General features: G+C 38.4%; 1 protein-coding gene and 1 long non-coding RNA gene across 8 annotated transcripts in view; both read left to right on the top strand.

Annotated features, from left to right (window-relative positions):
• The window catches only part of LOC5576330 (mucin-5AC), a 133,880-nt gene extending 131,176 nt beyond the window's left edge, over positions 1-2,704 (top strand). For all 7 annotated transcript variants that reach the window (XM_021855331.1, XM_021855330.1, XM_021855329.1 and 4 more), the window contains one exon: positions 869-2,704. In XM_021855331.1, the coding sequence (XP_021711023.1) occupies positions 869-1,169 (301 nt within the window). In that variant the 3' untranslated portion in view covers positions 1,170-2,704. The remainder of the gene's footprint in view (positions 1-868) is intronic.
• Positions 2,705-12,010: 9,306 nt separating this feature from the next.
• Positions 12,011-12,470, top strand: LOC110678998. Its single transcript, XR_002502121.1, has 2 exons — positions 12,011-12,202; positions 12,265-12,470. It is a non-coding gene; the product is annotated as an uncharacterized LOC110678998 (long non-coding RNA).
• The last annotated feature ends 1,072 nt before the right edge of the window (positions 12,471-13,542 follow it).

Genomic DNA, 13,542 nt, shown 5'->3' with positions numbered 1-13,542 from the left:
TGGAAATCAATGAACTCTCGCGAATTCGACCGGAATTTCACCACAAATTAACGAAAAACCCATCACAGAATGTTCATCTGGCTCGAATGGACCAAAATGTTTAACCGAAATGTTTAGGAATTGGATTTTTCAGACAATTTGCAAATGAATCGAATGAAACGCGTGCGATCCGTTTTACGTTTTTATTCAAACTGATGTTGACTGTACTTTTTCTTTTTCTCTCCACACGATGCTCGCGCCAAGCGCAAGAACGACGGGGGGTCGCCTGATGGTACTCTACACGCGTCATCATAGATCTACTTGTCATCAAGGAAGAAAGTTCATCGTTCAACTTCGAAATCTATAGGAAGCCTACAAACACCCAGCGTGTCATCCCATACACATCGAATCATTCGTTACAGCATAAGATGGCTGCATTTCACCACATGGTCCACAAGATACAGACTCTTCCCCTTAGCGAAGACGAAAAACTGTCGGATCTTTTCAAAAGTGCAACCGACAATGACGTTATGTTTTGCGAAGCAAACAAATCAACTGGATATGTTCAAAATCGTGCCCCGTCCAGTGCTGTTAAATGTCTACGCGGGCTATACTATCGTTCGCCGCCTTGAAATCGATGAAAATATGATGCGTTGGACCTGGTCTTCTTCCTCTTCTTCTTGGCATTACGTCCTCACTGGGACAGAGCCTGCTTCTTAGCTTAGTATTCAATGCGCACTTCCACAGTTATTGATTGATGAATTCTGTTCAAATTTGTACTGTAGCTTCTGGGGGTCAGAATACACTAATAAGTAGGGAGTAACTTAATGCTTAAGATAGATACGAATGTTTCCAGACATCTAACCATTGTGCATTTCTTTACTTTCAGTTTCGACTCACGAGATCCCGGAGTGTACACGGCTTCGACGGTGACCGGTTTGCTCGAGCACTACAAAGATCCATCCTGCGTGATGTTCTTCGAACCGATGCTGACCTACCCGCTGAACAGGAAGTTCGTATTCTCCCTGCAACAACTTTGCCGCGCGACCATCGTTAGCAACACCACCTACGACGGTATCAACGATCTGTCCCTACCGAAATCACTCAAATCCTACCTGAAAGAGTACCACTATCGGCAGCGGGTTCGATACAGGCCACTGGACGATGGTCCGATCTACCAGAATCTATAGTTTTCGGAGGAGGACGAAGCCATGAGGGCTGGAATACCGCCACGTCGGCTTCGTCGTCACAGACATATGTTCTTCACAGTGGGTGGTGACGAAGTGGACTACAGGTGGCCCGATCCTCTGTTCTTCGGTAGACGTCGTGCTGAAGAAAGAGTTCCGGAAGAGAATGATCAACCGGATATATCGATCCAACCGCGAGTACACGAGCTACCACCAACAGTAAGACGTCGCACTTTGCGTCGGTCGAGACCTAGAAAACGTTTCTTCTGCTGTTTTACTGGATCTCCTTGAGCGGAAAACCTGTTCTGTATAAAAGTTACTGTGTAAATAGCATTGTTCATATGGTTACGCAAGTGTCCAATTATTTATATCAATCGTTGTTGTTTAAGTTATTTCTCCCGCATCCGTAGATCGTTTTCCCCGCTGTACAAAGTTATCACAATTTACTTCCGTTAAATAAAAGATCAGAGAGCACACAACTAGCGCATAAGACAAAGAAAATAGTTTCCTTTCTATAATTTAGCGACTGAAAATTTAAGAAAATTTAATTTGGAAGAGATCAAACATAGAACGACTCGAGATGTTTTAGCCAATTAAGGGAAGAAGTTAGCAAAAGAGAAGGCACGGATAGAGCAAAGACTAGGCAAATTGTAAGCAAAATGTAGAATCACCTTACGTTGTTTCTGTTGATTACTTTTAGTTTGCATATTAGTTAGAAATTATTCCCGCTGTGAACAAATTGTACCCAATGTATACCGAAAGAACCCTGTTGGATCCATTCGATTTCACACAAAACACACTCTCTATTTCTCCAGTTGCCACTACTTAATAAAACTGTCCGGAAGTTCAACAAAATAACAATCCCAGTATTCGAAGCTTTCTTCGCTAAATATAACAGAACAAACAATTTAGAACCAACGTACAACTGTTAGAATTACAATAGTGCTGATATCGAAAATACACAATATACATATAGTAGAAACGTTCCCAGTGCGATGGTCTCTTGTCTGAAAAAAGGCTAAACTGAAATCAAAGAAACTCACTCACTAAATAGTTTAGAGGAATGCCGTTCAACTAGTAATACAACAGACGTAGTCAGTCAGTAGCAGTGTTTGTCAACCAGCATGAGTGTGTTGTGCGGATACCGTTAGAATCAATTGCATTTTTCAACAATTTGATAACCGAAGAAACAGAATCAAAATGTGAAACTACCCGAGATCTGGTGCCGAGCAGTGTTGGAAAAGGATGAGTGACTGAATGAAAAAAAAAAAAATGGTTGGGTCTGCCTACAATAGGAAAGGAAAAAGCATCATTAAACAATGTAAACGGTAATCAAATACTATAGCATGCTAAAACACGCAGTAAAATAAATATGTTCTGGTAGCTTTAATTAACTAAATCTATATACAACAGTAGTAGATCAAGTAATATACATAAATTAAACCAACTCTTAGAACAGTGGTAGGATCGTTTAGAGAACGGTCAGTGCAAGTGTATAAACAAAATTCGTAAAAATAAAATGAGTAATACAATAGTAACAACGATTTTTATTCCAATTTCCAGCATGCAAGAATGAGCAGGTTGTCGAAGAATTCCTCTAGGTCTGCTTGAAATTTCTGAAAGTAAAAAAAGCACCTGTGTACCTTCAGAAATATTCCCGAGTAGGAGACAATTGAGTTTATTCTACGAGTGCCGTGAGGTGACAATTGTCGGTCTCGTATAGCGAGGTGACAATTCTCGACTCGAGTGAAGTGACTTTCCATTTGATTTGCACGGCGAGTCACTTCACTCGAGTCGAGAATTGTCACCACGCTATACACGCAGCGAACTGGACTATCGAATTTCATACATTTTGCCTTATGAAAGGTGGAACGATTATTGCAATACGAACGCTATATGTATCGTTTTAGCATCACTCCACATCAAGGCGTCGATAGGCGCGTAGTGTACGCTTGGCCTATCGATCGCAAGGTTCTTGGTTCGATTCCAGGTTGCCGCAGAATTGTATTTTATTTTCAAATTCTGGTTTCGTAAGGCAAATTTATGAATTTCAATCCGATTTCTTGTGGCGAATTTTCATAAGGAGTTCCTATGTTTATCGATAGTTAATTTGCCTGAGTGTACGACACCGACAATTGTCACCTCATGGCACTCGTAGAATTACCCCAATTTTTTTGCAATTTCGTAGAAGATCACTTGAGGGTTTCAGAAATCATATCAGGATGCATTCATCATTATCAAACAATTTCTAAAAATTGATGTGTAATGACAAAAAATAATTGGTAATAGCCATTACGCAACTCATTTTAGTTGCGTAATGATCATTACGACATTGCAGGAAAGTAGGCTGTTTCATAACGTTTGTGGAACGGAGCGCAAGAAACGATTGGTTCGACGAAGAGTGTCAGGAGGTTTTAGAGGAGAAGAATGCAGCGCGGGCTGCAATGCTGCAGCATGGTACGCGACAAAACGTGGAACGATATAGACTGAAGCGGAAACAGCAAACCCGCCTACCCGGTGGAATGCCAAGAGATGGAGTTGCTGTACCGCTCTCAAGAAACGCGGAAGTTCTATCAAAAGCTCATCACATCCCGCAAAGGCTTCGTACCGCGACCTGAAATGTGACGGGATAAGGATGGGAGCATCTTGACGAAGGGACACGAGGTGATCGAAAGGTGAAAGCAGCACTACGATGAACACCTGAATGGCGCAGAGAACACAGGCACAGAAGGTCAGGACAGCGAAGGCGATGGCAACGTCAGCACAGCGGGCAGTGGAAACCAACCAGCTCCCACGATGGGGGAAGTTAAGGATGCCATTCAACAGCTTAAGAACAACAAGGCCGCTGGCAAGGATGGTATCGGATCTGAACTCACCAAGATGGGCCCGGACAAGTTGGTCGCTTGTCTGCATCGGCTGATAATCAGAATCTGGGAAACGGAACAGCTAACGGAGGAGTGGAAGCAAGGCGTTATATGCCCTATCTACAAAAAGGGCGACAAACTGGAGTGTGAGAATTATCGTGCAATCACCATGCTAAACGCCGCCTACAAAGTGCTATCCCAGATTCTCTACCGTCGTCTATCACCTATAGCAAACGAGTTCGTGGGAAGTTATCAAGCCGGCTTCGTTGACGGCCGATCGACGCATTTCGCTAAAAATATCTTTAAAAATTCAACGTGGAGTTTTGTACAAATTAGATTACTGCATAGAATCCAACATTAACCTTTTCAGATATTCCCCCGAAGTTTCTCTCACAAGATTCTAATGAATGCTCTAAGTCTTCCTGGATTGTCGATTTGTTTGACTAGAGTTTTTTTTTATTAGGTCTTCCGCAAAATCTTTGAGAAATTATTCATAGAAGTTCTAAATTATATATTCAGGAATGTTTTAAGGGTTCACCATGGAATTGTGAAGGATTATTTTAGGAATTTTTGAGAAATTCCTTTCAAAATTCGAGACATATTCCTTAAACAAATCCTGTAGTAATCTCTTAAGAAATTTCTGTAAAATTCCTGATTATTTTTGAAATAATCTATGAAAGAGGGATCTTTTCTGAGAAGGCACGATGGTTTTATTTTTTTTTTTTCAAATAGTTTGCTAATATAATGATTGAAATAATTGTCAATCGAATCCGTCGATAATGTCTTCTAGAATTTTCTGTAACAACATTCTAGAAATATATTGACTGAAATCCTGCCATAATTTTGAGTATGAATGAACGGAATATATGTATATATATGTAGGAGTTGTCGATCTGAAACCTAAAAAAAATTGGATGAATTCTTAAAGATTTCATGAAATTTTTGAAAAAAACTGCAAAAGTTATTCGTAGACGAAATTTTATTTATAAAACTCGCAATAAATTCCTGGAAGAAGTCTAGATAAATTTCCTGGGATAATCCTAGGATTTTTTAGCAATTGTTGAGGTAAACTGTTGATGAATATGTGAAGTAATCCATACGAAAATGATTGGAAGAAAAACTGGAAAAATCAACGTAGGAACTTCTAGAGAAGTAGGGTTTCTGGGAAAATCCCTAAGCGAATTTCTTGAAAAACTGTAGAATGATATGATATATGGTGTCTTCGGCAAAGTTTCTCCATATTTTTCAGACATTTTTTTCAGAGATGTGAAATTAGGGTGGCCCACAGCACATAAACTTTTTTGCTGACGCATTTAGGACTACACAATGTTCTACAATGTTCTAGAACAACCGATTTGGAGCAACATTGCCGAAGAACCCAAATTTCTATCTTTTATGGTTCGCGAGTTATGATTTTTTTTAACAAAAAAGTTAGGGTGGTACTGAAAAATCAGTTTTTTCTTGATAACTTTTTATACGGTAATTTCTCGCAAAAACTTTGTTCCGAGCACTTTTAGAACTTTTGATTGCGCAACTTTTTGCCAAAGAAACTACTGTTCTATCTCTTATGGTTACAGAGTTATCAGAAATTTTCTTCGAAAAAAAATGGTTGTTTTCAAATGCCGATATCTCCGAAAGGCGCAAAAAGATTTTCAATCTTTTGTCGGCATTAGAAAGATTATTTCTTTCTCTGTTTATGGTGAAAAAAAAAATGTGAAGACGTTTTTTGTTTGAAAAAATTGACAAAATTTTGAAAATAATATGTTTTTTAACCGAAAATTGTCCATAACTTGAAAAATATTCGAAATAGCTCTTTGGTGCCTTCAGCAAAAATGTGCAAAATTGAAAGTTCTGAAAGTGCTTCATACAAAGTATTCATAAAAAATCATTGCTTTAAGATATATTCACCATAAACCGAATTTTGTATGGTAAAGAAAAAAAAAGAGATATTTGCTGGAACAACCGGAATAACTGTATCTAAAGTCATTTAAAATTGAAAATATATGTAATGAAATCAGATCGATCGCAGTAAGCGAAATGTTTAGAGTTAGGGAAAGTTAGTTGCTGAAGCAGTTTTAACAGTGATCCATGGAACATTAATCCATAAACGATGTCTTGTTATTTCACGTGACATAATGTTAGTCCAGCTAACCTATGCCGTGGTTTATTATAAATTGCGACCGCATCGGCTTACTAAGCAGAAGGTCATGCGTTCAATGCCGGTTCCGTTTATTATATTATCAACCTCAAACAATAGCAAAAAGTAAGCTTTTAAGAATTCCTTCAAATTACCAAAACCATACTTCCCGTGATATCCTCCCATAGAAATATAGAAGTATCTGCAATTATTCTATCTGGGCATCCAACTTATCCCATTCAATTCAATCACATCCAATAAATCTGCTACAACGAATTAGTCAGGGCAGCATTCGCATGTTGAAGAATGCATGAATCTTGAACAAGAGCCAGATATAAATCCCAAATATCTGTCTAAGGTAACGAACCAGAAGGTGAGCCTTGATCACTTGAGAACTGCTTCAGCAAATAATTTTCCTTTTTTCAACTCCTTAGATTCCGCTTACTATGATCGATATCAATACATGTTATTTCGATTGTTCTAGCAAATATCTCTTTTTTTCGCTTTCTTTACCATATAAAATTCGGTTTATGGTGAATATATGTGTAAGCGTTGATTTTTTTATGAATACCTTGTATGAAGAACTATCAGAACATTCAATTTTGCACATTTTTGCTGAAGGCACCAAAGAGCTATCTCGAATATTTTTCAAGTTATAGACAATATTCGGTTAAAAACATATTATTTTCAAAATCTTGTCAATCTTTTCAAACAAAAAACGTCCTCACAGTTTTTTTCACCATAAACAGAGAAAGAAATAATCTTTCTAATGCCGACAAAAGATTGAAAATCCGTTTGCGCCTTTCGGAGATATCGGCATTTGAAAACAACCATTTTTTCGAAGAAAATTTCTGGTAACTCTGTAACCATAAGAGATAGAACAGTAGTTTCTTTGGCAAAAAGTTGCGCAATCAAAGGTTCTAAAAGTGCTCGGAACAAAGTTTTTGCGAGAAATGATGGTATAAAAAGTTATCAAGAAAAAACTGATTTTTCAGTACCACTCTAACTTTTTTGTTAAAAAAAATCATAACTCGCGAACCATAAAAGATAGAAATTTGGGTTCTTGGGCAAAGTTGCTCCAAATCGGTTGTTCTAAAACATTGTAGAACATTGTGTAGTCCTAAATGCGTCAGCAAAAAAGTTTATGTGCTGATCTCGTAAACCATGTGGGCCACCCTAATTTCACATCTCTGAAAAAAATGTCTGAAAAATATGGAGAAACTTTGCCGAAGACACCATACATCTAAAATTGACGGTTTAGGCGCAATTATTTTCGTCTTCCTAGATATGGCTTAGGGACCAATGTGCATTGAGTATTTTCATGTAAGTATTGTAAAAACTTCTGAAGATCTGCTAGGATAACTACTGGAGATATCCGTGGAAGATTTAGTGGAAGGAAATTTTGGAACAGCTGCTGGGAAAAAAAAACAGAGTAACTCCTGTGGAAATTACTGGTATTTCGTTTAACTTCCTGAAAAATATTCAGAATAAATTCCTGGCCGAATTCCTAGAAGAGTTTGACAGAAGTCTGTAGATAAATTTCTGGAAGGATGGTTTGATGAGCTCCTGAAAGGATTCCAGAAGAAATCTATGGAGAATTCACTAAAAAAAAAAACACGAGGAGAAGAGTACTTTATACTTTATGCATGTTAGCGCGAACAGTGATACTTTTTCAAGCCAATATAAACTAGCAAGACTGAGTTTCATCACTTTAAAATTGCAAGCAGCAAAGTCATCATTGCTGCTGAAACGAATGACGGGCTACCATGACCCCACAGTTGTGGATCAAATAGTGTAGAGCTCAACCTATAAATTTCAATAAAACGACATGGCAAACGTAAAATTGTAATTGAATCGTTTCAAATTTCGAATTGAATCGTTTCAAATTGGAACTTCGGTTGGTAAACTGTTTTGAGTGTAATATTTACATAGGATTGCATAAAAATTAAAAATTGTATCGGTTTCTGAAAACCATATTAGAAAAAATAGAAAAAAGCAATAAAAAAAAAAAACAAAACATGTAAACTCCATACACTGTAAAGGCATCTGGAGCCGGCAACCAAACAAATTATTCCATTACATAATTTTCCCAAAAGGAGGGAGGTGTACTATACACGCATTTACCCTAAAACATCTTTCCCTTGTCTATCAGCACTAGCAACAAAAACATACAGAACGATAATAAATCTTCGAGCTGTTTAATAGAATACCTATGAGTAGATGAAAAAACCGAATTTAGTACTATACCATTTAATTCCACTAGAGTTTGTATCCTTTGACATATACGCGTATTTCGACCTCAACTGTAAGGCCGTCTTCAGTGTCGTGTACTAGTCTATGCGTTTCAATGTACTCGGTACATACCGAAACATCCTTTAGCACCCTGGTCTCCGGGTACTGCTACTCCCAAGGGTAGTAATAAGAAGTCAAGAACTATCGTCAAAGAACTTAGTCTCCGGACAGACTATGTTACAGCATCACTGCCAACAATCAGCAGAAGGCCTTTTCAAAGGCAGTGATCGACAACTCGTTTGAAATCATCCATTGGGGATGGTTCATCATGTGGTAAATACACCACAAAACGAAAAACGTATTTCTTATTGAGGTCACCAACAGAAATATCAATTGTGACAGCACATACATCTCTGGTTGTTAACTCAGAAATGAGTGTAGCAACGTCAGCGCTATTTACGAGCACGCATGCACGAAGTATGGCACGCGAGTTTGCCATTTCATGTTTCTGAAAGTAACAAAAACTGGCTCCACAAGGTTACCTAGATAAAAGTTCACAAAAGTAAGATTTTTGAACTAGCGCCACTTGAGCTGTACCATTTGCATGAGTCTACAAAGATTGATCGTTGCTGACATTTTATGCTGAAGATTGGTCTAACTAAGCTATCCTAACCGTAGCCACTACCCAAACTAGGCAGGATTAAGCTTTTCGCAATCTCAGAACGAAAAAGACCAGCAGCGAAAACAACAGATCGGTGTCTCTTAAAAGTCGCCAAAGGCGAAAAGCACAGAATACACTGTGTAATACGCATAATGCGAAACCATAGAGGTGAAAATTGAAACTAAATTACAACGTATTAATAATCCCACCCTTATTTAGCCACAGGCTTGAGACTGAAGAAGGGCAGCCGATTATCTCGGAGAAACACAAGGTCACCTGCACCTTGGCTCCGGGTAGCACAGGAAGGGCATAATACTGTAGAGGGCGCCCAGGTACTCCACAGGCTCCGTTTGCGGTTAGGTTTTATTTAGACCCCCCTAACCATTCATTCTTAGGCACGGTAAGCTTAAAGCTTCATGAATTAGGGGTCACCTGTTAGGTGGACTTTTACCACCGGAACAGGCAGTCCGTAATGTTAATTCTTAGCCAATTGATACAACCGCTACCGACACTACAGGGCTATCTACGCTGATCGGGAAAAGGAAGTTAACATTGATGATTAACTCCTGACGTGCCCAAACAGCCACATTTCGATTGGACATCAGGATAAATTGCTATTCATAATCATGAACTAAGTTCGTCACTTCGAAAAATTTCAAGGATTCCTGAATAGGTCATCTTCTTCAGATCAGACTTTACTGATTGTTGGTGCTTTTAAGATCATTTGACAAGTTTCCCTATTATTTGAATAAATTGAATAAACAGCGCTCTTGTTTTTTTTCTCATTTTTTTATGTCGTTCATACATTTTGAACAAACAGGTCTGCATTGAAAAGATAAAGAAACATTTTCTGTCTATTGAAAAATTCATATTTTGTGTGTTTTTGTTTTCTTAGATTCGTATTTTATAAAATTTATGCAATAAACAATGTTCATGAAAAATAAATGAAAACGCTTTGAGATTCAACATAAGTGGTTTTGTACATGTGTTTTGAGGGCCATTTCGATGATTTTTTAGCCATTTTAAATAAAGTATTCGTTAACTATTCATGTATTTTAGAATATTTCTTGAACCTGGAATTGTTCTGTAAAACCTGAAAGAAAAAACCTGGAAATATCGAGGAATTTCATTTCTGGATACCAGTAGACACCCTGCGACCGCGTAGAGCTATGGAAAATCATGGACGAGAACAGCTTCCCTGGGAAACTCACGAGACTGATAAGAGCGACGATGGAAGGTGTGCAAAATTGTGTGAAGGTTTCGTGCGAACATTCCAGTTCTTTTGGATCCCGCCAGGGACTTCGACAAGGTGATGGAGTTTCGTGCCTGTTGTTCAATATTGCGCTAGAAGGTGTTATGCGGAGAGCCAGGCTCAACAGCCGGGGTACGATTTTAACGAGATCCACTCAATTTGTTTGCTTCGCGGATGATATGGACATTGTCGGCCGAACATTTAAAAAGGTGGCAGACCTGTAAACCCGCCTGAAACGCGAGGCAGCAAAGGTTGGACTAGTGGTGAATGCGGCCAAGACAAAGAACATGTCAGCTGGTGACGGGGATACATTCGAGGTGGTCGACAAGTTCGTCTACCTTGGATCCTTGCTGACGGCTGACAATAACGTTAGCCGTGAAATACGGAGGCGCGTCATCAGTGGAAGTCGGGCCTACTATGGCCTCTACAAGAAGCTGCGGTCAAAAAAGATTCACACCCGCACCAAATGTATCATGTAAAAAACGCTCATAAGGCCGGTAGTCCTCTACGGGCATGAAACGTGGACGATGCTCGAGGAGGACTTGCAAGCACTTGGAGTCTTCGGAAGTCGGGTGCTTAGGACGATCTTTGGCGGTGTGCAGGAAAACGGTGGCGAAGGATGAACCACGATCTTTATGGCGAACCCAGTATCCAGAAGGTGGTCAAAACTGGAAGGATACGATGGGCAGGGCATGTTGCAAGAATGCCGAACAGAAACCCTGCAAAGATGGTGTTCGCGTCGGATCCGGTTGATACAAGAAGGCGTAGAGCGCAGCGAGCTAGGTGGGCGGATCAGGTGCGTATCGATTTGGCGAGCGTGGGACACAACCGAGGATGGAGAGATGCGGCCACGAACCGAGTATTGTGGCGTGAAATTGTTGATTCAGTGTTATCTGTTTAGATGTTAACTAAATAAATGATTGAATGGTTGCAACTACAAACAAAAGTAAGGGTGAATCTCTGAATTCACAACTTCCTTCCAAAAAAGTGGGGTTTAAAATGTCACTAAACGTGGCAAGAATGGAAGAAAGGACGTTTCTTCGGAATGCGCGCTTTCTTCCAAAGGTGAAATGGATAATGTTAATAATTGCATCGAAATGAGCAATCAGTTCGATGTTTAGACAAGTTTTCCGAATACGAAGCAGTCTTTAGCCCAGACCCTTGCTAGTTGAACCAAAAAATGAAATAAAAAGTTTTTCTAAACATGCTTAACACATTCAGAAACCAAAGTACAGCATATAGTCATGAGCAATGGGTACCAGTACTTGTTTTAGAAATATTCAATTTGCATCATATGCATTTTCAAATCAAATTTTTAAGGAATATTTCAAAAACTGATCAGTGTTATCACGGATTAAGCAACTTATTAAATTAGATTTTACCGGAATCGAATGACATGTCAGATAGTAGTTGACGCGAACTACATCTTTTGGAAGAAAGCTGAATAGCTTGAGAGAGTAATCCTTCCTTTCAGAATCCCAATTTTTTATTATAATTTAAAATTATTTTGGAATTTTGGAAATTTCAAATTGATCTTCATATAAGAGCCCTGATTGGATTGCAACATACCAAGCCATCGACATAACAAACCAAATAATGTTTCTCAATGGTGGATTATCCTAAAATGCCTCTCGACCTTATCAGCACCACAAGTATTTAGCAGCTAATGTGACAATCAGTGCCGACGTTTGAACAAATTAAAGCGAGACTAACACCCAATTTCCACAGTTGACTACTCGCATCTAAAAGCATGCTCTTGTACTATAAATAAGGCGCCTTTCCGATTCAAAGTCAACCAAGTCTTTGGATCTTCAGCAATACTACACCATGAAAACTGCAATCTTCGTACTGTTTGCCATGATGATGGCTGCGCTCGTATCCGGAAATGCTGTAAGTATCAAGGCGTTTTAAGTTATACATTTTTCAGACCTGAATTCTTCTTTCGATCACAGGATTTCCGCCAGAAGAGACAGGTAGTTGAACCGCCATTCATCAAGAAGACCGCTTACCAGACCGGAAAGTAGAAGTCCGACAAAGTGCAACAATAAAACGAAGTTCTGCTTAGAAAAAAAAAAGATGAAACACCTGACCTAGTTAATTCATGCAAAGGATTGTATAATTGAAAAAGAATAAAAAGGTGTTGGAAATCTTAACCTCATCTCATCATTTTTAATGTATCTATTCTTTTTCTGAAACGTTTTGAAACATCTGACTCTTTGATTCTATGTTATTTATGCAACAAATTTCGAAATTTTGGTTTATACTGTAAGAATCATACATTTTTCCTCGTTGAATCAGAATCATTACAAAAATTGACTTTACAATGAATTCAGTGTCATTTTCGGTAACTAGGCCTTGACCGGGTTACAGGTCTTTTTTTTCTGCGCTTGTCATTTTTCTTTACTTTCAGGTAAATTTCTACCCCGAAGTTTTGCAATTCAAGGCGTTTGGATTTTGTGTGTACTTCATTGGAAGAGAAGGTGTGTTTGGTGATACAGCACACGTTGAGAAGCTTCAAATTGCAAGACTCCTTGTAGCTGTTGGTGATTCCAGTCGTTGACGTGTTTCGATTGCTGTTGTTGGTGCTTCCGAAGTTTTTTGTGCTCGTTAAGTATTATTTTATTTGTTTCAATTTTTATTATACTGGTGTAATCGATTTTTTATTATCCCCGTCATTTTTCCATTATGGAGACTGACGGGGAGGTAGTTTCTTTTGAAGATAGTATTTCTAAAGAAGCTTCTATTGTCAAACACATTCGTGTTAAAACTTATCCCACTACCTTTCTGGGCACCTTCGTAGTATTTTTTTTCGAAAAAAAAGAAAAGTCAATCAATGTCCTTTTGATTTCTTCAGAGATTTATAAATTGTATAAATCTGTTAAAGAATTCAAAAAAATTTCCCTTGATAAATTGCGGGTAGTTTTTGGATCTCGAGAAGATGCTAATGCGTCATTAGAGTCCGAATCTACGCTCCAAGTGACTCATGTGAAATTAATGGTATTATTTACGACGAGGCTCTAGAATGTGATGATATTGTAAATCACGGTTCTGGAGTTTTCAAAAATCAGGCATTATATCCAGTAAACATATTAGAATGTGTTCATTTATCTAAATTAACTTTTTCAGATAAAGGATCATTTTATACACATTCTAATTGTATCAAAATAACATTTTCAGGATCTGTTCTTCCAGATTATGTTGTTATTGATAATGTAAAATTTCATGTTAGA

Source organism: Aedes aegypti, chromosome 3 (assembly GCF_002204515.2).
Source record: "Aedes aegypti strain LVP_AGWG chromosome 3, AaegL5.0 Primary Assembly, whole genome shotgun sequence".
NCBI classification, from domain to species: Eukaryota; Metazoa; Arthropoda; class Insecta; order Diptera; family Culicidae; genus Aedes; species Aedes aegypti.
Note: the sequence above shows the minus strand (reverse complement) of the source record. Positions and strands in the feature narration are given on the sequence as shown.